This window comes from Lepidothrix coronata, unplaced genomic scaffold (genome assembly GCF_001604755.1).
Source record: "Lepidothrix coronata isolate B3197 unplaced genomic scaffold, Lepidothrix_coronata-1.0 Scaffold3, whole genome shotgun sequence".
Lineage (NCBI taxonomy): Eukaryota > Metazoa > Chordata > Aves > Passeriformes > Pipridae > Lepidothrix > Lepidothrix coronata.
Window position 1 is genome coordinate 6,637,472 of NW_016690183.1, and position 25,805 is coordinate 6,663,276.

The 25,805-nt window shown below is 39.6% G+C and overlaps 1 protein-coding gene across 3 annotated transcripts in view; it reads right to left on the reverse strand.

Moving 5' to 3' along the window:
* GLI3 (GLI family zinc finger 3) overlaps positions 1-25,805 on the reverse strand; it is a 215,260-nt gene that overhangs the window by 161,533 nt on the left and 27,922 nt on the right. Inside the window, exons 1-2 of one of the 3 annotated variants that reach the window (XM_017822712.1) lie at positions 16,289-16,356; positions 13,250-13,339 (exon numbers count right to left, since the gene is read on the reverse strand). The exons of 1 other annotated variant lie outside the window; for it this stretch is intronic. In XM_017822712.1, coding sequence (XP_017678201.1) covers positions 13,250-13,253 — 4 coding nt within the window. In that variant the 5' untranslated portion in view covers positions 13,254-13,339; positions 16,289-16,356. Of the gene's footprint in view, positions 1-13,249; positions 13,340-16,288; positions 16,357-25,805 lie in introns of those variants that run through there. One more of the 3 variants, XM_017822727.1, reaches the window with a different exon arrangement.

Consider the following 25,805-nt stretch of genomic DNA (forward strand, 5'->3'; position numbering starts at 1 on the left):
TTCCTAGCATTTTTGGTACCTTACTAATGTTTTATATTAACAGGACAAAACCCAGGATCCAGGATGCATGCTGTGATGCAAGGCACTGTAGTGCATAACTGTACTCAGAGGGATGGCTCTCCTCCCATACTACACCCTTCTTTTCCCTCATTTCTGAGGGAGGCAAGGGTGAATAATATCAAGGAAAGGCAGAATGGAGTTTGGTATCTACTCTACATATCTTTCAAACCAACTGATTGGATTAAGCCATTTTTGTATGAGGCAAGAATTTCTATACTAGATTTCTACCAAAAAAAAAGCAGCAGCCAGGTGGAAGAGATGCTGTAATACCAAACCTCTCACATCAAGGTTGCAGAGTGATTTCTCTGCATCATACAAGAAAGTATTAAGGGGCAAGGTGCAATAAGCATCTCACCAGAAAAAAACTTTGATCAGAGTCAGCATCTTATTAGACACAAGAGAATCAAGAGAGAAAGCCATGCCCTGGAGGCAATTCCCATTTCTACTCCAAGCAGCTTTGCATTTTGAGCAGAGCTGCTGATTAGGGATGTGACTTAGAGCAAGTTTCCAGGATAAATCTTAAAACAAAGAATTACATGTGGTTCTGTGAACTTCAGCAGTGTATGGATGACCCAGACATCCATAGTGCTTGTAAGTTATTGAGTATTCTCTTGAGGACCAGGCAGCTATCTTCCACAGTCCCCCTCAACCACCGAGAAAGAGAATACACAGAAATGCTTTCATAAACCCCATGGGTTTGTCAACCACTCATGAAACTATATGCAGACATGAAGATGGAGACTGACTATAGAAACTATTCTGCCAGGCTGACCATAATTCTCTCACAAACTGAAAACACTACACATGCACAGCCTTAATGAAGAAAAACAATTAAAAATGTGGCCCAGGACTGATCATAGTCAGCTTCATAGACTAGGAGCATGGTTGTAGAAATATCAGACTTGTATATCAGAAAGCTGGATTTACTGGCAAAAAGGCTCTCTCCTCAAGCCTCCTCTCCTCAACTTCTCAACAAAACGACTCTTCACTTCAGTGAAAGCAGGAAAAAATGGCAGTGGGCCCAAAGGAAGCAGGAAACAAATTGCAGCTTCAACCAAAAAAATACCTATGGTCCATCAAGTTGTCTTGTTACTGAGGAGTAATTAAAATTTTAATGGAATGCAAGCAGGTTTCTAATCATTAGGCAACACAGTGTCAACAATATGGTTGAGGGATAGAAAAAAAATCTTAAACTCATTCACGTAGGACTCTGTCCTGAAGCTACTCATCTGTGGAACACCAGTCACAAAAGTCCCTTATACCACTGCAACTACTTTGCAGTAGTAGGTAATTAATTTATTTTCCTTCGTCCCAACTTGTAATGTTTTACTTGTAAGAACTTGAGAGCAGGTATGCATTTTTGCCACAAGTGTAACAAAAAATGAACGTGCACTCTTTATGAAGCATTATGCATCTGTGCACACACAGAGCTATTAGAACATAAATAACACAACAAGAAAAAGGACAGTTTGAAAGTAATGTCAAGCCCACAAGAGAAAGGCATGGCAAAAATAAAGTTGCTTGTGCAGCATCAGTTACAAGCTCACGTGTAACTACCGTCTGCTTCAAGATGCCTACAAAGTAACATGCCATTTTTTTCTGCAGGACCCCAGCTTCATCCACCACATGGAGTGGACAATATGTGTTTATAATAACCAGTTTGCCACTACCTGATTCTCATCTCGGAGTTCAACGTGTGGTCCCTCTGCTCCATGTACTGTGCTTCATTGAAGCCTAGTTTCTGCAGACAGAATTAACTTCCTCGTGGACTTTCTCTGACACTCATCACAATATCTGAGTGTTCATTAATATTAACAAAATGTATTTCACAACAGTTCTGCAAGGTGAAGAGATGGTATTATCCTCTACCAACAGAGACTACCCATTTGGTGTCCCCAGTTTTATGCACATAGTCTAAAGAGCCTGAGAACCCATTTTTGGAGTATTTAGCATCATTTCTACTTTATAGAGATTGTGTTTTCAAGCATTATCTATGACTGCATGTGTTAGCATGCACAAATGATTGCCTTTTTGAAAACCAGATGCGAGTTACATATGAAGAAAAAAAGAAAAAACATCTATATTGGTGGTGTTGACTTGCTCCAAGTAATAAGAGTTCCAGGTTTGATGTAATTAATGACACCTCAAAAGGTCCTACATACATGCACTTTCGTGGTTGTGACTGAAATTTCCTCACTTCTGGGGCCATTTATAAAAAGTCACTCTACTAGCAGATATTTTATTATCTAAAAAGTAAGTTCAGACTATTATAAAATAAGAAAGTGGGGGAGAGAGAGAGAAATATTACAGTCACATGTCTGTTTCTTCAGGCCACCACACTAGGAAGGGATGAATGCCTGTGATTATTTAATTAAAGACTGCATTATAGCGGACAGGCACAGAGAATTCCATGTTGGCATTCCTGATTTTGTGATATAAGTAATATTCCTTTAATTTAATGACTTGCATGTAGCTTCACTGAGTATAAAAAAACGGCAACAAAGAAAAAAGCAAATGGGAAGCTGAACATGGCAGCAGTCAGAAATGGCAATTCAACCCACTGACCCTTTGAAAGCAAACAAAACACTTTGTAACCTTAATAAATTATCATTTTCCAAGATATTCAGGGCAGAAGATGACAGACAGCATGTCAAGAGTTCACAGACAGTTGCTGATAAGGGCAAATTTTGCATGTTGAATCTCACCTCAGGCTTTAAAAGGGAAGCTTGTTCTAGTGTGAACAAAATTGTTGCTTCTTCCACTAAAATATACTTTTTCTGTTCCATCTTTCACCTTGTTATTTTCAAAATGCTGCCTCTTCCCCACTACTATCTTCTCCTCCCAGTCCTATTTGCTATTCCAACCCTGCACTCCACAGATCTCTCATCTCAGACCCATTCTCTTCAGCCAATATCTGTTAGCCATGAAATCTAAGCTCTTTGTCCTATTCCTTGTGGGAAGAATCTCCTTGCTCAGTAGTTCCCATCTTCTCTCTCAATCTGTCTTTTTCTTAATCTTCAGTCATGCATGCCAGTCATTGTGCCCCATTCCTGATGATTCCCTGTTTTTCCCTCTAGGTTCCCTGTCCAATCTCAGCACTTGAGCTTGGGCTCCTTTCTTCAGGTTCTTTTTATGAGATCTTTTCTCCCTCACCCCTTTCTCCCTTCTGACAGGGCTCCCACTCTCCAACCCACATTCAATTAAACAGAAACTTTCCCCCATCGTTCTCAGCATCAAACCCTGAACTAGCACAGGAAAAGTGATGGGAGTGTCTTTCACGTGATATTCAGAACAGTGGGGATCCTGTAAGATCTTCTTCAGTTTCCTCTTGCTTTTCCCTTTACGTTGTTAGCATTGCCTTTTCTTTGATGCAGCTGGCTCCTAGTAGTGACAGACGAAGTACATGGTCCTAAGGTACACCTGCATGCTTTTCAGGAAGAAGAAAGATGATACCTGAGGAGTAATTATCCCTGCAACTCTCACAGTTGCAGTTAAGTCTGTGGAAATGCCAGTTCATACAATCAGAGCTATAAAGTAGCATCCATCTCACCTAACTCTAGTTGTCTAGGCTCCTTTTATTGTTGGCTGAGAAATCACACCTCCAGACTGTGATTCAGCCTATCTCAAAATGGAAGGACTCATCCTTTGGACGTACATGACTGACTATAGATCATCCAGATGATTAATGCCAGTTAAATACCTATCTTTCAGAAAAATAAAGGTAGATAAGATGAATCAACTATCCAACTTTTAGAAATACAGAGAATGCAAAGTGGTTTTTTCATAGTTTTCTGTAGAAGGTACTATTTTGCCATCCAGTAATAATAATAATAATAATAATAATAATAATAATAATAATAATAATAATAATAATAATAATAATAATAATAATAATAATGAATACATCCAANAATAATAATAATAATAATAATAATAATAATAATAATAATAATAATAATAATAACAATAATAAATACATCCAATCCTCAATTTACTTCTGCAACTGTTTGGTCTGATTTAATCTTTCTATAACATAAGCACTCAAATTGAACCTAACAAATTTAATTCTCTATTTCATAACAACAACCAGTATTCAGGGAAACTTGAAGAGCAGTGAATAATTCTCTCTTTCAAATTATTCATCTAATCTTTACTGAAAAAACTTAAGTCCCAGTGATACATGCAGCTGCTTGGGACAAACCTGATCACCTTCTGTTACTGGTTAGATAATGAAGCCAGGCCAAAGAGTAACAAAATTGGAACAGCAATACTGAAACAATAGCCGAACACTGACTCTTGATTGCTATACAGACTAATATTTTTTAATAAGGGGCTATCAGTGATGATCTCAAAGGTAAGATAACACAGCCAAATCAAAACAACCGTAATTTTCTAAATTCTAGAGGAGAACACCAAACACTTTCAGCCTTATAACCTCTAAGACTATGACAGGTGTTTTTATGAGATAGGTAGATGGCTCCATTCCGAAATAAGTTCTCTTAGTCAGACGTCATACTTCAGAGACACCTCACTATAGACATCTGAGTGCCTAAGATACAAAGGTACTGAATGCCGACAAGACCATTTACATCAGTGAATCATTCAGAAACTTTCAGTTTGAGCATCTGAAGGTCAAGGTGTAAAACTATACAGACTGTATCATCACTGTGCAATTGTGGTCACGATTTACTGATTATACTGTCTTTAGCAACTGAATTTCCAAAACGTGTGTCCTAGAGAACAACTGGTATTAGTCTGTGCCTGGTCAGAAGACTGGAGATACAAGAGACCAAGATCTCCATGTGCAGCCAGCATTTCTATGACTTTCTCTATCTGTGTGTCTGTATCTGTTTTGACTGTTCAGATTATAAACTCTCCACAGCAGGAACTGTCTGTTTTTATCAGATATATATCCTCAACTGAGCAATGTGAGGCCTCTCAGAATGGGTCCTTCAAAAGCACCACAAAAATGTTTGGGGTTTTTTTCAGGCTATGCAATTGGAGTCTCTCATAGGACTACTGCAAAGCCTGTATTTAAGCATCAGTTACCCAATGTGCATACAGTTGGATACCTTTGCAATAAAAAGGTGTGCTGCCCATTCTGTGTAAACATGGTGAGGTCTCAGACATGGCTGAGTCTCACAAAGTGCGAGAAATTTGTTGACATGTTTTAACTGGCATGACTCATATTTTACAAAGTAATATCTTGAATGCAACACTCAGAATATTCAGCCTTCCCTTCCAATTTTCATTTGAATGTGCCTTTTTTCACTGTTGCTAGGTAGTTTGCCTGGACAACAGAAGACTGTGAACTTTCAAGTATTTCCCTCAACTTTCTTCCCTCTACCTCCATCACTGTTACCTCCAATAATGCTTGGGGAACATCACTCGAGCTGGGGCTGTCTGCTACCACTGATCTGATCATGTGGAGAAGAAAAAGCTCATGTACCCTATCTTGCTGAGAACACTTCTGTTTCTTTTAAATCCAGGATCCAGTGAAGATTGATGAACTGTACTGTACAATTAATTGTCGCTGTTCCCAGATGAGTTATTAAAGCCATGGAGTAATTAAATCACATCTCGTCTTTCTTCTTACGCAGTCAGGACAATCTCCATGTTAGAGAAACGAAGGTAGAAATAGGAGAGAAAAACTCCAGATTGCTTTACTTGCAGAGCTTGACTTAAGATGGCTTTGAAGCAGCCCATTGCTGGGAGACTTACAACCATGTTCTAAGTGTGGGTGTTTGTAAATAGGGCTAAGGGTAACCTTAGAAATTCAAGAAAAATTCTCAAGCATTTGTCCTTAGCTGGTATACATTTAGATTTCATCTTTTGAGTTTTAAGTTTAATTTCAAACTCGGGGGAGGCTGTATTTACCACTGAGGATAATAAGTTTTAAAACACTGTTACCATCTCTTAACACAAACCAATCTGGAGAGAAAATCAACCACAGAACAAAACTGGGACAAGGGAATTGTTAACAAAAAAATACTTTTCCCTTCAGCTCTACAAAGAGATCACAGAACAGCTCTTTACTCAAACCAGATTTTAGATGCTTCCTTCCGTGCACAGTACATATGGCTTGGATCTATTTTTGCGTTAAAACAGAGCTACATTTCTTCCTGTTAGTAAACATATCACGGCTTCTATGAGGACTAACAACAACAAAACTTTTCTTGCTTTTAAGGTAGATTGAACATGGGTACTCTAAATAGGAAATAATTTCTCTGACCATATGCATAAGCTGAATGGCTCTGTAAGAGATAACTAACAGGTAAAAATACAACCTTACATAAAAAAAGTCATTCACTTTTACACAACCAGCATTTGAAGAGCTCTGTATCTAGCAAAAAAGTACTTAAACAAAGACTGAATTTAACTTGACAAGAATACCTGTGTTACCACTTCCCCTCCAAGCTTACTTTTCCACCTTTCTTCTTATTCCACTTTTTTCTTTTATTTGCCACCCCTTTTATGCTTGCCTTTTTTCCTCAACAAAAAGTCTCTGCCAAGTAAAATATAAAACGCTAGCACACGAACAGATAATTCCTTCCCATTGCCCTATCACCCCTTCCTCTGCCATCCTGAAAGCAATACAGTCACTCAGAAAGAAAAGTTGATAGTAATTTTAAGCAAAGATAACACATGAAATATCGGAGGGTTTCATGCTTCACGCCTCACATATAACATGGCACTGTCCACCCACTCCAGCAACTGGCTCCTATGGATTTAATTTCCCTCCCAACCTTCTCAGTTTGCTGTCAAATACAGTAGTGAATTTGACCGCATATGTAAGCAGGAATGCAAAACTCCAGATTACTAGTAATGCTATTTGTCTATTTTGCACACAGAGGGTGGCAAAAAAAGCAAGGAATCTGCATAGAAAAATGTTTAAAAAACTGATTCAGCAGCTACATCTTGCTAATATTAACGATAAATCCAGCTGGCCAGAAATCCAGTAGCAAATGTGAGCATAACTGAGATGTAGAGAGATAACAGCATCTGGGGGCAGCTTATGCAAACATAGGCAAAAAAAAGCTCTCTGCTGTATGAAAACTGAGCACTGGGGGTGGGGTGATGCACAGCAAAGAGGAAATCCTAGCTAATCCCATGGGCTACCCAGCTTTGGATGTGGCACTAACTTCCATCGGCAGTACGAGCCTGCAGTGGAAGACAAGAAGGGTACTGGGCAAGACAAGCCTGTAAAGGAGATGATGTTGAAATTCTCTACAACAAATCAACTTCAAAAACTATGGACACGAGGAAAATATGCCACAGTGATGGCATCCAGGATTATCATGGTGACAACTGCATACAGTGCAATGAGCTTGGAAACGGCCAAAATAACAACTACAAGCCAGTAATTTTGAACAAAAAGATCTGATGTATCCACCCAACTCTGACAGACTAGTTATTTGATACTAATTGGGCTCTGCTAAAAGCACAGCAAGAAGAGGCTGTACTGTGGGGCTACGGACAGTAGTCATTTATCAATTCTTAACACAGACCTTCGTTATCGCAGCTTGGCATCAATAGTGTGCTCTGAAAGCCTCCCACTCTGATATTTCCACAGTTGCTACTATGCCAATCACAATGACTTTCTCTGAAGCAACCAACTTTCCCAGCAAAAGGCACATACTAAATAATGACAAGCCTGAAGCTCTCTCATTAACATCCATCCATCCAAAATAAAAGCATGCAGTACATTGTTCCAACCTTTGTCCATACCTTCTCTTCCCATGGTCAAGCTGCCCAGACATCATTGCACATAAAAGGATCACAACAGCATCCTTGTTTTCATGGGTATCATACATCTTTTGACAGAACCAAACACTATTTTTTCCCTCTCAAAATTGATACAAGTAAACAAGGTTATTGTCTTAGCAGGCTTGCAAACAAATGTACATCACAGATACTATCACTGTTGACATTTTACTTCCAGCATTTAAATCAGAGGTCTTGTCCATATAAAAATGACATTTCTTTCAAAATGGATGACCGCACGCATATATATAGTGGCCACAAGAGGAACTGAGATGTGTCTACACACCATTCGGAAGGGCTCTGGCTAAACTACTCGTGCTTTTCTTGAACTCATTTCTAGAAATATCTGGCCTGCTACCCCTGAGGTGTTTAGCAGAAGGCAGAGTGCAAGCAGACCAGTGACAAAGTGCACTGGAATGTCTCACTGCAAGAAACTGCCCAAGTCAGACATAGAAGGATCGTTACAGCAGCCCATCAAAATAAAGGCATGACTGTCTAGTAACAGAAAACAGATCTGAGCAGTTCTTAGGCTGCTGGCCTTCATTAGCTCTCACGATCCAAACCGCATCACTGCTTATAAACCCTTCTTAGTAAGAAGCTGTAACTTAAACAGCAAGAGAGAAGAGAGGCAGGGTTCAAGAGAGGACTTCTTTAAAGCCCCTGACAGTTATCCCTCATTAGCAAAGACAAACATTTCTTGGAATCAAAAAGGAGAAAATCTGAGGCTAAAGGAAGAGCAAGTTTGGTGTCATAGTATCCAGAAGGACATCACTTTGAAGTGTTGCTTCTTTGAAGTATTAGGAGTAATGGCAGAAATGTGAGATTCTTGTGAATGAAATTAAGCAACAAGGAAAAAAGTCAAAATACTCCTAGCATTCCTGAAGTATGCCAATAAGCAAGAAACCACAGCTAGGCTAGGCTGAGAATACTCCCACTCATGATACTGCAGTACCTGGACAAATATGAGAGCAAGACATACTGAGGACAAGTTTTAACTGATACTACCCCATACACTCCCCCTTCTTTCTCCTCTATGTCCTTTCAATTCCGAGCATGAAGAGAAAAGTAAAACAGCAAACTAGAAAACATGATTTTAGTTTGTCATGTCAGCTGCCAGGACTAGCTTTTCAAAACAATAAATCACATGGTTATGGATATAAAAATTTCACGTATTACTGAAGTTCACTTTAATCGAGAGAAAGAACGATCCACTCTTTCTACAACAATGTCCCAACACTGAGAATCCCTCAAACAACAGCACCTCATTCTGCAAGACCTTTAGGTTTTCTCAGTGACAGTCAGCTCCAGGGACAGGGACACTCTCGAAGTACATTAGCAACATCAGCCAGTCCTCAGAGCCCTAGGTTTGGAGCAGTGCACACCAAGGCAGAGAGCTAATGCTCTCAGTGGCAGAGCTGGAAGCACAGCCCAGCAGCTGCAATTTGTCAGAACCCCACCCAAAACACTCATCATCTTTGAACTGCTAGAGTCCGTGTGGTCAAAAAATCTTCCTCTCATTTGTGGCAGTAAAAATTGTTGTTGAACTAAGTCCCACACCTTTTGGCAAGCTAATAACCAAAAAAACCCTCAGTCCAAATAATCTGTGTTTACTCTGTGTGACTCTGTTTACTCAGTGTTTACTCTGTTTAAAATCAGTGTTTACTCTGTGTGACCTCCTGTGTTTCTCTGACACATACTACCTTGATATACTGGGTCAATATTAGTTCAGATCAGTCTACATTTTATGCCAACTGCTCTTGCATCAATTTTTATCAAGTCAGATGGAGTTGTTGTATCCAAAACCCAAATGTTTTGTTTTATACCTTTCCTGTACAAATTGTTAAAGGTTTTGCATTGTTAAGCATCTGGCAAAAGTTGATTATGCACCATTAAATCTCTTCTTTCACAGGAGCATAAGTGGGTTCAGGGCAGCTATTAACATATGCCACGGTAAAACAGCATCATCCAGTAAAATTTCCATTTGAAAAAAACATCTTAAACATTGAAAAACACAAAGAAAACACATATATTTCTGTTCAATATTATACCTCTTCATTTAACATCTGTGCTGCTATTCTTCCACTTAGAGAACCTGCCCACCTTCTTGGGTGAAGATAAAATGTGCAGCCTGCTCCTTTAGAAGAGTAAGTTTTCAGCAAGTTTTGTGCTTAACACAGTAAGCACCATCTAGGTGACAGCCAAAGAATGCATATTTGATTTATCCAGGCCAAAGAGTTGCCTCAGAGTACTAAAAAATCCCCAAAATACTTACATCCCCAGAAATCATTCAAGTAAAAAGAAAATACAGAAGGAGGCCTTACACTTCTTATGGGGTTGCTCAGAAATTAGTCATTAAATTGGCTTAGAATCTAACATCTTTAATATTTACATAAAATACCCTTACAGCAACTGCAAAAATTATCTGTCCAAAAAGAATAGCTACATGCACCTTCTAGCTGTGCTTGATGCATTTTAGCAGCTTCAAGCAAGCAAGGAGCCATTGTTATGTGACCAGTCAGCAGAGTAGCAGCACAGACTGAGCTGGTCAACGGGTCAGCAGTGATGCATCAGGTTTTCCTGGAAATAATCTGGTATGTACAGGCAAAATACTTGAATCCCTGTCCATTTAAACACACAAGTCACACTCAAGCTGCCACATCCACACAGGTACGACTTTCTCCACACCATTACAGGTTCATAGAGAACAGTGAGTAATCCCACACCTTCTACAGACTTCAGCATGGAGAAATCATTAGCATCTGTATTATAATGTTGTGAGTACAGATAGGCAGCACACACAATGGAAACAATAACTATAATTCTGTCTACGCAAGTTAATGATATGTTATAAAATGAAATGTTAAAGGATTTCAATTGATTCCACAGAAGCCTTCACCTTCCTTGACTCCCAAATGTATGCTAACAAGCACAAGTAGCCAAATATCAAATACTTCACTAGTAACTCATAGTGTTACACACATGTCATTTCTCCCCTTTTTGCAATGAAAACCAAAGGCACACTCACCTCATCCAGACCACAGAGGATAGCAGTGGGAAGAACTTGAAATTTAAAAATCAAAAGAATGGGTTTCTCCTTTATTTCTTGAATTTATGATCAGCCTCGGCAAGCTGAAAGAGGAAGCTCTGTCTTGTCTCTGAAACTAGCCCAAACGCTACAACCTGACCTCTCCAAAAATACTTCAAGTTCAGTCTGGAGAAACTGTTTCCATGTTTCGTTTTGAATATCAGAGTAAAGGCTGACTTTTTACTGTGATGTTGTATCATTCCTAGAAATGTGGTAACACCGAAGTCAGAGAGGACTTTCTCTTGCAGCTTTATACCACAGAATAAAACACATTTAGACAGATGCACGTTTTAGTTAATTATATTGTGTTCATCATCGTATTCAAGGAATCTGGTAGTAACATTTGATCAACCATAACACATTTGTTCTATATCATTCCTGTTTATAAACCACATGGAACCCATCACTGCTACCAGTCCTACAAAGAAGGCACTCAGCACCACCAGCCCTGCTCAGTAGTGTACAGTTCAATCATTTTGGCTTTTACAGAGCTCTTTGTAGTGCTGCTTACCATTGCTGCAACTGCAGACAATGCCTGCCATACTGACATATCGGTAAGATGACCTGCTCAAGAGATCACATTCCTACTTGAGATCTTCAGAACTAACAGCTTTTCTGCTGACTTAGCTTAAACCAGCCTCCAGGATAGTTGCAGAATGAGAGAGAAAAGCTGCTCGACACCTGGAGTTGAGCTTAAAGGAAATGCTTATTTTAGTTTGGGAATATTTCTGTTAGTTTTCCCAGATTCTTACAGACAGGACACTTTTGGAATTGAAAACTTTCCTGTCAGCTTCATCTGGAAAATAGCAACCAATTAGCACATCAAAATAAATTAAAATGAGAACAGAGCAGGGAAATGAGAATTATGAAATAGTCTCTCATTGCACCTTTGAACACTTCTGTGTATGTGCCAAACTTTGCAGCATCAGAGGGGCTACACAAATCAGAGTGTAGCCCCTTCACAGTCATGAGATTAATACCTCAGCATTGCTGACCAGTATTCACAGGACTAACCCAGTCTAACAAGCCTTGACAGAACCTTATTTAAGAAATCTACTTATTTTAATACCAACATTTGGCATTGAAGTAAATGTTTATAAAAAGAGAAATAGGTTTCTTTGGGCACACACACTATCAGTAAGTGAACATAAAACATCAATACACACTGTTTGCTTACTGCAAATCTTGCAGCAACAAAATCTGTATCACATTCATTTCTAAACCAAGTTTGAATGCCTACAGCTTATAAACATCACCATCATGTGTCTGTAAAGAACTGCAGTGCCAGTATGTACAACCATTTAAATGATGTGATTCACAGATTTTCCTGTGTTTTGTGTATGTTGGCATATCTTGAGGGCATGCTCAGTCTAGTGTGGTGCCTGTTTTTCATTAAATGGGAACACTTTATAAAACAATAAATATAGCTTTTCATTAGAGCCCTGAGGCATCCATTCATTGCCTTATCTTGTCCCAAACAATTTTTGAAGAGACATATAATAAGAGTTCTCATTTTGCCAATTGCATTAAGGATTTAGGGATGGTGAATGAACAGAAATAAAATCCGATATACATACATCTACCTTCTTTTTAACCATACTAGCAGTATCTCCCATTTCATTCTCTCCATCCTGCAGTGACTGGAGTCACTCCACTAATTCAGTGCTCAAGACTCTCAATGGAAACTAAAATATCATTACATAGGTAGCAGAAAAAGGGAAACTTTGATATATCTCTAACCAACCTGAAGAAAACTAGAATTGCCATTTCCATAAGTAAGACAGAGCTGAAAAGCAGCTCTAGAAAGCTCTAGGAACATAGAAGGTAGTAAATTTTGTTGCAATTACATCAAGTAGTGAATAAAGCATGAGAGACAGGTACTGTTGAAATGAAGTAAGGTTATGCTGCCAAAGCAGCAACCCAAGATAGGCAACCAGGCTGAAGGAAAATCATGCAGGACAATTTCACAACAAAGGGAACTGTGGGGATGGCTGCAGTGAAGACAGGGAAAGAGACAAAGCAGACACTGGCCTGAGAAGTGCAGGGCAGTTTTAAATGGGGTTAACTCAAGAAAAAAGAAAAAAAAGAGAGAGGGCAAACAAGAGACATAAACAGGAACCTGGCAGAGAGAAATACTTAGCGAGGAGATCAGAAGATCAGGGCAAAAGGGTAACTCGAGAAAACTGAGAGAGGAAGGGAAGAAAACCGAAGAGGAGGTAAAGGCAGGAGAGAAAACAAAAACAGCCAGTCTTGCCATAGCATACACAAACAGAATTCCAGTTCCAAATTCTGGCAAATTCAGCAACTTCTTGTTTTGCTTTTCTATTGTCTTCCACTTACGCATCCTTATATTGCCTCCCTGCAGCAGGGCATCATCCTGCACTAGTAACAGCTCCTGTCATCGTCCGCTGGGCAGCTCCACCAGGAACTCTGCCACCAAAAAGCCAGTGCCAGTTGATTTATGCTGTTTTTGTAAATCATGGTGTACTTCCACGTTTACCACTACACACTACACCACTCATCACTTGTAGACTTAGGTTAATGAGAACTCTGGTGACTCTCAAAATATTTGCAAACTGAGGTTTCTTGTCATGAGAGTCATCAGTTGGGGCCTGCCTGAATATTGCCATTAAAAAAAAAAATTGTGGGAGAAGTTATTTTTGTTTCAGGTTTCTTTGGCTTCCTTAAGGAAAAAAAATTCTACAGGCCACTTCTGATGCATGAGGTTGCTTCAGCAGAAAGTCTGTGTTTCAGCTCAAGCTGTGATCTCACCCTCTCCTCCAACTTAAAAACATACATACAGACTATTTTTCTAACTCTCACCATCCTAACCAAAACACGTGACATCACTCTTTCTATAGGTGTAAAAATGCCGTCTCTCTTTTCCACACACAGTATTGAATTACTTAATTAATCAGAAGGAAACTCTGAGTTTAAGAAGCAGGAAGAGAAGGGCTAGAAACTGGGGTTTGGTATGTTAAACCAACAGTACGTTAGTTTGTCATTAAATTGTCATATTTTTTCTTCAGAGGCAGGTCTCTCTTGAATGTTTTTACCTAGTTGGGTATTTTCTGTTTGTTTCTCTCTATCCTCAGTTCTGTTACCCTATTGTCTTTTCTATTTTCCTTGTGATTTACCACAGATGTCCTTTCAAAAACAAATGCTCACATGCTCATTTTTCCTTCTTTTCATTTTAAGCTTATGTCTGTCCTTCCTCCACCCACTGGCTCGCTTTCTCCTAGTTATCCATCACTTATTTTTAGCTTTGTTTTGGCTGTTTTACCTTCTATCTATCACCATTTTAAAAAAGTATTTCTCTCTTTTTTTTTTTAACTCAGATGTCATTTCCCTTACTTTGTAAGGAAGTCCCCTTGTTTCTTAATTTACCATCTTCCACCACTTCGCATTTAATTTTCCAACATCCCATAGCCCAGTCTTTCCAGTCCAGGACTGAACCATGCCTCCAGCAGAGTGCAAAGCACAGGCAAAGAAATATGAACCAAACTAGGAAGCAAATAAATGCAGCCTTGACTCAAATTCCCATGGTCGAAACTGGACTGATGCCCCCACCAGCTGGTGGGAGTCCATTCCCTTTTCTAAACAGAGGAGCAGCTTCCTGGCTGCAAAGATATTAAGCCTGTGAGCCCTTGTTACCCTTTTTGTCTTAGGAGAGCACAGGACCTACCTCCTGCACCACTCTTACCACACAGTAGGTGCCTCCCCATTTCTCCTCCCCTGCCCTGGCAGAAGGAACATCTACAGCATTAGCCCTGAGCCAAGCAAGGCCAGTTTGATCTACGCTGCCGCCTTCACCAGCACCTCCAGCTATAATACCTGCTGCCTGTTACCACAGAGACAACACACCATGGAGGCAAAAGGCCTGGGAGGGGAGAGCAGCAGGAGCTCAGAGCTGTCTTTCATGGGGATGCAGCCTGCGCACCACCCTCTGCTTCCCACTCCTCCACTCCCAGGCAGCAGGGAGTGAGAGCCTGAAGAGATCCTCCCTCCTGTAGGCAGCTAGTGGAAACCACTGCAAATTGTTTTATTGTCCTGACTCCTCTCTTCCTCCTTTTGCACAGGTGGGTAAGGAAAGAGATCTTATTTTTCTGGTGAATTGAAGTAGTGTTATACCTGGCTTCAGAGTAAAAGCCAAGCCCTCCAGCAAGTAGGACAACAGGCCATCAAGGTACCATCTTAAACATCTACATCAAACAAGCCTCTGTATGTCAAATTCTTTCTAAACAATAGACCATTAAATGTAAGATATATGATGCTCCCTTTACAGAGGAAAATAGCATGCCCTGAAAGAATACAGACACAAGTCACACAGCAACTTTGTCAGACTCCGACCGGAAATGGTTTGGTCCCCAGTTCTCACTCACTACAAAACAAGGCTGCCTCATTATAACTGTAAGAGATAGATTAATATTTAACAGTGATTCTTTAAGAAGATCTGGCTCGTGTTAGAGTTCCTTTTATTGCTCAGAAGCAATTAAGGAACAGCATTTACAGGCTCTGTAAAGCTGTGCTCAGTGATTGAAAGCTCTGGTGGAGCTGATTACAGCCAGAGCAAATCACAGTTGCTATTTAAAAAGTTAAGGATCCCACCTCGTGCTCAAATCGTCCTGGGGCAGACCTCAGGAAGCACTTCCAAAGGGCACACAACACAAAGTGTTACGAACTAAACACTGAAAACTTGTTTCCACTCTCAGTCAAAACCAATGTAAACCAAGAGAAGCCATTCAGTGAGGCAACACCAAGACAAAACTATCTAAGCCTCTGAAGGAATCCTGCCCTGGGAGAGGAGTTTCCCCCTTTCCTAGGCTGCCTTATGTTCAATGAGTATCATTGTTCTTGCCACTGACTTGTGACTTTAGTGACTCTTTTCTCATGAAGTTTCAAGAGCAAAAATTACTCTCTGTATAATAAAGCCTTCCCAGGGCATACTATCACTGATTTAGATGCTAAGCCACTCTTAACTAGTCTGCAAACACCAGTAGTTCCCTACTGGCACCCAAGCCGACCTTTCCTGTGTTCCAGCACAATGGCTCTTACCATACCTTGATATAACAGCACTGCCTGCTTAATTTCTGCTCTCAAGGTTACTGATTACTGGTTTGTTTTCAAGACTGGAGACCAAGACTCTCTGTTATAAAACATATATATATACATATAAGAAATGTCATTAAAAATGCTTTGTCACTGACAAATAGAGCTGTAGCTGCACTGTAGAAACCAGAGAGAAATTTAGTCCATGTTTCCAGTAAAATTCTCAGTAAAATAGAACAAGAAACACCACCTCTTCCTCACAGACCAATGGAACACATATTCTTCCAAAACCTCAGGACTCATCAGGACAAAATAAAATCTGGAACCTACACAGCAATGGACTGTTCAGCCTCTTCATTCCATGCCAAAGTGATTCTTTTGGGGACATAGAGTCTACATATACAACAGCCAGAGACTTGTTTTTCCTGGTGCTCTGGTGATTCCTGCAGAACTAGAAGAGACTAGCAAAAAAAAAAAATCAGAAATTTTTTATACTAGTTTCCTGCTAAATACAAAATTGAAACACCTGGCATTATTTTAGTGTTAATTTGTCGGTGTAATATAGTGATGCCATGAGCTCAACTGAATATGGTATTCCAAAACATGGTTTTCCAAAATTGAATATTTTTATACAATCATCCCCACAGGAGGTACCCTTGAGTGTTTTGGGGTGTTACACACTAAGTATAATGAAGCAATCTGCCTTTTGATTTCAAACATTCAGCTTGGTTTGCAATTGCTTGCACAGTACTATCCACCTGCAGCAAATAGTTTGGCACAGTTGGGAAGACAGCATTGTGTTTAGGATAAGAGCCAAACAGAATAAAGTCTGGGAAGGTGTTAAAGTGTTCATCGCCGAGTCCCCTTGAGTTTTGGTGGGTTTTTTCCCATGTTAAAAAGAGGATAAAAAACCCCATGATGAGTTTTTCCAGTGCAGTGGCCACTATGAACTTCGAAGGGAAGGATCAGCAGGCTGTTTGCACTGAGGCATCTTTGTTTGTACTGCAGAAAACTCAGCAATTCCTATGAAAATAGAGTTTAGACAATACAAAGTATAATCCCACAATAAATTCCTGCCAGTGCATAAATACTATACAATCTTCCTTGCTTCTCTCATCCTCACAGTCCAAATGTGTCCTCTACACTGCACTGAAAGCAGACCCTATGCCCTTAATCATAGAATCACAGAATCAGCTGCGTTGGAAGGCACCTCTGAGATCATCAAGTCCAACCCTTGATCCACTACCGCTGTGGTTACTAGGCCATGGCACTAAATGCCACATCCAGTCTCTTTTTAAAAATCTCCAGGGATGGTGAATCCACTACTTCCCTGGGCAGCCCATTCCAATGCCTGATCACCCTCTCCGGAAAGAAATTCTTCCTAATATCTAACCTAAACCTCTCCTGGCACAACTTGAGACCATGCCCTCTTATCTTGCTGATAGTTGCCTGGGAGAACAGACCAACCCCCCACCTGGCTACAACCTCCTTTCAGGTAGTTGTAGAGAGTGATGAGGTCTCACCTGAGCCTCCTCTTCTCCAGGCTGAACAACCCCAGCTCCCTCAGCCTCTCCTCATAGGACCTGTGCTCGAGTCCCTTCACCAGCCTTGTTGCTCTCCTCTGGACCCGCTCCAGGACCTCAATGTCCTTCCTGAACTGAGGGGCCCAGAACTGGACACAGTACTCCAGGTGTGGCCTCATCAGTGCTGAGTCCAGGGGAAGAATCATTTCCTTGGACCTGTTGGCCACACTGGTCCTGATCCAGGCCAGGATGCCATTGGCCTTCTTGGCCACCTGGGCACACTGCTGACTCATGTTCAGCTTCCTATCAAATCTCACATTTCCATTCTGTGACAAACTCCTGACCTCTTTTATTACCATGTTCCTTTAAAAAATGAAAATGATACACAAGAGACACCACCGAAATAAATCCTTACATTAAGGAAGATCATTCCTGCATTGTGAAGTCTAAGGTTTTGCAGAATTCAGTTTAAATCTGTCTAATGTTACAATATCCCTATCATTTTGGCTTTTATCAAGACACACATGATCAAAATAGTAAAAAAAAAAATCTAGAAAGATCAAACTATCAAATAAGAAAAATATGAAAATAATTAGCAAGCATACTTTAAAATAAATATGACTTGTGTGAAACAAATACTTATCTCGGAACAAACCCTCACCGATTACACCAGAGGAAATCAGCTTAGGCTCATTATGATGGGACACCAGTAAGAACAAAATTTACTTTCATGCTTCTTTATTCGAAAGATACAAACCTTAAAAAAAGAGATTTAATAAGTAAATAAACTGATTATTTAAGCCCCCAAGCTGTGAACAGTCTATACAGACACCTAGATTTACAGACTTAAGTAGCCCAATTCCTAATAGTATGTGTGTGTTTCAAGACACACACATTACCTTCAATGTTACAGTATTTTGTTTATAGCAGTACAGAACCCAAGGAATCAATGTGACTGTCTGTATAATGCAGCTCTATCTAGTGGTTGAGAATTACTGTAATCAGTGGAAATATTAACCCAGATTTCCAATAATATCACAAATTTATTTGTGATCAAAGAAAGTTAATTAGAGACAGTTAAAATTGTTTGCTCATCGAAGAAAGTTAATTAGAGACAGCTAAAATTGTTTTCTACTCAGAAACACATGACAAGTTAGGATGGGACTGATCCTGGACATTAACTACATTCAGTCACCCAATTACTACACTTCCTTGCTAGCAGCCTCCTAGAAACATAACCAAGTCAGGTTATCAGCAAGGGAATGCACAGATCAGCTTTTCAAATATTAAATAAAATACTTCCTTACAATTCTGATGGTGTGGGGAATAAAACAAAATGTAAAAGGAAAGAGGAGAGGGAAAGGGGGAGGAGGAGAGAGCCTATGTGTCTATTTAAGGAATGTGGACTCAATATACAACAGCACTAAATATTTTATCTTCCAACCAAGTTTCTACAAAAGAGTCCTGATTAACATTTCATTGCCAAAGATGCACCACTATACTAAAGGCCTTAAAAATCTGCATTTAAATGGAATAAAAAAAAATGTTATTCAAAAGCATCCTTTTAAAAGCAGTAGGTTAAAGGTTTGATTTATATAGACTTTAAAAAGGTTATACGTTGCCTTTGTCACATCACAGTTTCACCATGTAGTTTCACCTCAGCTTCACATTTATGAACTGGATGAAGACAATACCATTTCTGAAGTGCAAATACAGACTTCTTTATTTTTTGTCTGTTAAAAATTCTCTTCAGTACATATAAATGCTAACATCTAGCCTCTGAGGTGTTACTTTTTTTTTTTACCTATTTCCCTGAAAAACTAACATATGCTACAGGTTTTAATTTTATTTTACAGAAAACAGCACATGAAAGTACTTGCTGGAATATTTATTAGATTCATCTGTTATCATTTTGTTACAAGATCTGCAAAGAAGAAAAAATATACTCATGGTTGTGCAAAAGAGCATGGTTGGTGCAACATGACTGCAACATGAACTGGCTGTTCTTTACTGGACCCTATGCCACAAATGAAAACTCCTTGGCTTTACCATATTTCAGCATGTTAAGTATTTGCGCAAGCAACGTTTGAATTATCTAAGGTCTCTGCTGTGCATCACCTATAGCATAATAATTCTCACCCCATGCAAAATCCAACAAAGCTAAATACTTGCTAACCAGTTGCTCCATAGCGAACCACAGCACCAAAAGGGCTCCCACAGGGGCCAGCCTCCATGGTATGCCAAACTGGAGGCCCATCTTCTCTTCTAACCCCCAGTGTTTACACAGGGAACTGGTGAGAGATCCTAACCAAAAACACCAAGCCACAGGAGAGAAGCCAACACTTAATAAATGCAAAACACATCACAACCTAAATATGTTAGTGTAAATGTTGAATAACTTCTAATTATTTATAATCAGCAGTCATTAAGAGTCACGCTTTTCCCCCTTGATTCCTTCAGTAGAGAGGAGGCAAGCGTGAAAAATGGGTTAGCAGCCTTTCTGTGGGCCAATTGCTCCTGTTTACATAGGGACTCAGCCAAAGCCCATTAGGAAGGTACTGACCTCAATATGCTGTGGATCAGGCCCTGAACACCACAGAAGTCTCTAGCTTCCAAGAAGGTTATGCTCCCTCTGGCTTTATAGGCAGCAGGAGAAGATATGAGAAGCCTTATCCTACAGCCTCTTTCCCAAAAGACTTTTAAACTTCCCATGAGACACATTCAGAGGTTAAATAGTGCATAACCTCCCCACTGCCCACCCTTACCTCCCACAGACTTGCAAAGTGGGGGCCACCTTCTGCAGAAAGCAAAGAAGGGAGAAGTAATGCAATTATGCAAAAACTCAAAAGGATGCCAGGCGTGCCCAAAAGTTCAGTGTGCCAACTGATATATGCTTTCCTAAACGGTGTTGAAGATCCTAAAGAAGAAACACTTGACAAGCTGTTTGTGAAACATTAGAGTCACAGTGGAAAATTTTGTAAATAGATGATCTAGAAAGTTGTCAAGAGCTGTTGAAAAACACCTTTTGTGTTTCCAGCTACTGACCACAAGCTCATAATCACAATGCTTCTAAAACTCCAGAATCTGCACCATAGGATACTTGATGACATAGCAAATAACTCTTTCATTGATGCAGCAGTAGCAGCTTTCAGAAACAACTCTGGCATTTAGCCTCTGAGAAGAAAATATTGACTTGACAGCAACTCCCGGAGCATATGCAAAAGCCATACGAATGATTGCTTCTGCCAGTGCAGACTCACATGTTCAGAGTGACACCTGCCACTTTATTCTAAACCACTGAACCATGTAAACCATGAGAGAGAAATCTCCTCTTACAATTGCAACAAAAAGAAGCCAAGAGACTCTTCTAATTCCATCTAACCCATATCTCTGACCTTAGACGGGCATTTTACATGTAACATCCCAGCGCTACCAGCACGCATACATATAAGTGACTCCAGGTTAGCAGCCTGTGTAATACCCATTGGTATCCAAAGACCATTTGACATTATGTGGATCTGGGATTTTTATCTTCAAACAATCACTGTTTTAAGTTAATTTTACAGTAAAAGGTTGGATTAGTGACAGTTTGGAAAGTGCTACACAATGAAATTTCCTCACTCAACTTAATGGGCTTCGGGCAAGGAACAAAGGGACTTCTCAAAGAAAGGAATGGAACCTACCAGTTAGGCAGACAGCAAGAAATTAAGGTAATATAAATGATTGCTATACAACCCCCAAAGGTGACCTGTGTCAACTCAGCTCAGTGACAATTGTCATTATCCAACCCACTTCCCAGCCTCACATTGCCCTCCACAGATCTGCTCCACTGTCGGTCTTGCTTGTCCTGTCAGGAGAGCACCTCTCTACTCTGCCTGAGAGGACCTTCATGCTAAATGATTCTACGAATCACAAATACCCTAACAGGTTTCTTTTTATTCTGCAATATACCATAGGATTTATTGTCCATGTCACTGCAAGCCTCATAGGAGTCCTCAGAGCATTCCAATCCTCAATAAGCACTGTAAAATGCAAATACCTAACATCATCAGACTTAATTGCAAGGGTTTATTGCCAAGCTGAGGGCAATTCTTGACATAAAATAATGAAGCTAGATTGCTACCTACTGGTACAGACTTTTGAGAGTATGACTTCCTGATTCTGCATTAAGCAACCCAAACAGAAGAATTAAGTGGTAAATTGAAACACGTGTAGGTGCACCCAACGTGTCCTCTTTTCCAAATTCCAGTAAGAAATGTATGTGTGCATTCATAAGAGAAAGGGTCTGGACCACAGATGCTTCCCAGTGCTACCACCATGACAAAGACAAGAAGGTCCAGTCTGCAGTGCTTAGAGATTCAAACCATCTCATCTGGCCCAATTGTAAATTTACAGTACTGGTCTCCAAAGTGTGAAACTCTCACAAATTTCCATTTGACATCAACAGCTATCCAACACAGTAAGTACAAGACCTCAAATCCCACCTTAACTGCTGCACAGCCAACAGTTGAACATGTATCTGCAGAGATAAAATACCAGCATATAAACAAGTTGTGATAGCTTGTTTCTTGAAACCCAACAAGGCAGTCTAATAAGGCAGTCACACATCCTTAATTATGCTGGCTCCAAAACAAGTTTAACTATCATTTATGCAATTGCAAAATAATTTATAACTCAACCATAACTTGCTCATCATGAGTAATGTACATTGCATGTTATTTTCAGATGACAGCAAAGCAGAGAGGGGTAGCACCCTGATTTGGCAAAGGTTCCTAATGATTGTCTTTCATTAACCCCAGAAAGGAGACAGAGAGAAAAACAGCCATCATCATCATCACCACCACCACTCATCTACTTCTGGCATCCCAGAGCTAAAGGGAACATAGGGATACTCATCCTGATATAACATGTTACAAAATAGTCTTCCCCAGAGGATACAGGCAAGCTTATATAAGCAGCAATGAAACTGGGCAACTTTCCAGCAAATTCATCCAACTGCCTGCAGTCTCCCATTTCAAGGTAGCTGAAAAGCTGAGTGCTGAATAAAGTAATTTGATTCACATCCCATGCATTTTAATAAAGAATAGGAAAGAACGGATACCTATTAGTGTTTGCTAATTTTATTTCCTAAAATACTGAAATGTAAAACATCCTTCTCCCTTCCTCTGCCTTCATCGGTCCTTTTAGTTTTAAGACGCTCAAAAGCATTTCCAGCACTGAAACAATAAGAAATACATGTTTATGGATAGAAGCCTTCTGAGTGCTAAAAAAAAATGTATCAGATACCAAACTTAAAAAAAAAATTAAAAAAAGTTTAATGGAAGCACTGTATATTCTAAGCAGAATCTTCTTGTCCCTTTCTATCTCCTTCTATCTCTCCCTTTCAATTCTATTCCTTGAAATGCACTGGAATCACATGGCAGTAGTCACATGAGCCAACTACATGCTCTTTGCAGACCTCGTAAGAGAAAGTTTAGACTGGATGGACCTATCTAGAAGGGAACAGTTGAAAGAGCCACGTCACTGTCTGCAACATATTTATTTTTGTTGCACATTTTTATTTTTATGTCTCATTTTTCAAATAGGAGACTGATTCTGCCCAAACTCCGGAACGAGCAAAAGAAAAGTCTATAACCTGAAGGAACAGAAAGCTGGGAAACAGATTTTCAGTGAGATCATTTCATACCTCTCATGGCTTGTGTTTAGTTTAGTTAACATCCACCTACCTTCAAAGACACTTTACATTTTGAAGAATTAACTGTAGCTAAGTTCTGAATGCTCTCCCTTTCAATTACAGCTTGATAGCCTGCTATATACACACTGTTGCCCTCTGCAACTCCTCCAGCAGAACTTAGGAAAAGCAATTTCACTGCTCTCTTTATTGCTAAAACAAAATATAACCCCAACATAATAAAGAATTCTCGTTAGTTTCTTCTAATTTTCTCATTGTTTAGGTATCTTCCATGTTAAAATAAGTTCAACCCTGCAACAGAGGGGGTTTTCAATACTAGGCTGACAAGGATTTGGTTTCCACAGCAGTCAAGACTCCTGGAAACTCAGAAGCACCTGTACAAGGCAGTACTGCATGCAGCCAGACCGTGCCTGAGACCTGCAGATATGAGGGATACCCATCACATCTGTGCCAAGCTCAGGGCAACTCCACTCTCACAGTAAGCCTGACCTCTCTGAGACTGCAAAAAGCTAGCAGTGAACTCTGTGCCGACATCCTGAACTGTTCTTTTGCGGGGCTGAGGTTCTGTCTTCCCAAAGAAGTGAAGAGCCTACATATCTCAGAAGGCTAATAAAATCCAGCATATTATAACTGGCCAAATAAAAACACAAAAGCAGAAGCCCAAATTGTGTTCAGACACTCAAACAAAAAACTCCTGTTGCTCTTCCTTGGTGTCTAACGTTTATGTCTAAAGGTAATATTTTTCCCCACAATTAAGGAGTCTGAAATACAATGTTTTTCTCAGATTTACCTATCACAGAAATTAACTTATTCTGTATAAACTATTATGCACCTACACAGAAGCTAAAACTACTGGCCCCATGAACAACTATGACTTCTGTCTAACAATGCTAAAATACTGATTTTTGACAGGTTCGCGGTCCAATATGACAAGCAAAAAATTCACCTGAAATCTGCTTAAATAAGAGCACCACAGAGGAGCACAGAGCTTGCTCTTTCTTTCCTTCCTTCCCTTCTTCCTTTGGGTCCTGCCTTTCTTTCTTTCACTCTTTAAATACCTGGTGTAATTTTGGTATCTTTACTGAAGGTTCTTATTCACTTATAGACATAATTATTATTTTTTAGGAGTAGGCTTATTTTTAGCATCTGTTTGAGCCTTGAAGATAAATGTAGCAATAAATCACAGTCCCTTGAAATATTTTTATTACTTGAGATATTTTGGTATCCTTCACACTAAGTTATTTCTCAGAAGGAAAAAAAATCTCTTGGTGCCAAAGAAAATGTATGCAAGGCTTTAATTCTGATTTAAGTTTGACAGCTGAAGAAAAAGGTCTTTGGGAATTTAAACAGCAAAACAAACCTGCCTTCCTCTATCATCTGAACAATCAAAAAAAAAGTGTTCAAAGCTGAGAACAGGACTTTTAAAACTGTTTCCACTATTATATATGCAACATTAGCCTCAATCGTGTCAGCAAAAAAAATGGTGTCTTGGAACAGATATTTTAAGATCAGGGTGACTGTCAGAAGAAGATGCTAATGCACATCAAATTGAAAATATAAAATAAAACCTACTACTAATATATATCTTTGAGCAATACTTGGAAAACATGGCACTGACTTAGACTGAGATGAATGTTGGAAATGAAGTTGGGAGAAATCCTCTGAGCGACTCCATACCCATGTTTTTTGGCAGAAGCACTGTGATCCTGTACCTGTCTGGTGTTTGAAACATGCTAATATCCATTCACTCAAACTCTTCAACCAAATATCTCTGAAGTATAATTTATCATATGCACCTTCAGAAAAGACATTTAAAATTATGTTCAGAAAACAGTTACAGGTCTTGTATTTCTCTAAGCAAAATTGTGTTGTTTTCAATTTTGCTGATAAAAACTGTGAGATGTGTGATCCTTTATGAAGGCCTTGAAAATGCCTGTAAAATACTGAAGGGTTTTGTAGCAGTTTGTGACTGAATATTTAAATATCAATTAAAATAAAGGATTCCCATTCTGCTTCCATGGAAGTCGGTGGTGGTTGACTTCATGACAGAAGCAAAGTCTGTACCTTGTCAAATCCCTGAAACCTGGAGTAGTTCAAACTACAAGGAGCAATTCTATTATAACTGCATGGAAACTAAGACATCATTATTTTTCCCTTTGTTTCTGATCATACCGAAGAGCCTTCAAATAGAACATTGATAAAAGAAAGCACATTTCCAGGATTAGGTCCTGAGATAGCACCATGAGAAGTTATCTCCAGTTTCAGAGATGTGCTAAGTTAGTGATCAAGGGTGTCAGGAGCCCAGACATCTCACTGAAGGGAACCAACTGAAAGACAATGGCTTGAGTAAGGAGATTGGAAAGACTGAATATTTAAAACCTGGATTAGTTAAGGTTGCTAAAAATCCTTTCAGTATTTCAGTGAGTTGTGGACTATGGCTTTAAATTAAATAAAGCTCAGTCTTGCCACTAAAGAACAATATGAAATTATGACTACAAATGCCCCTTACAAACCCAACATTTTATGGGGTTAATTTTTTCTCCTCCCTGTCTCGCTGTGGATCCTGGAAGTCATACCCTGTTGACCCTGGAAGTCAAGCCCTGACTCCAGGAAGGGATGGATGTCTCTGACC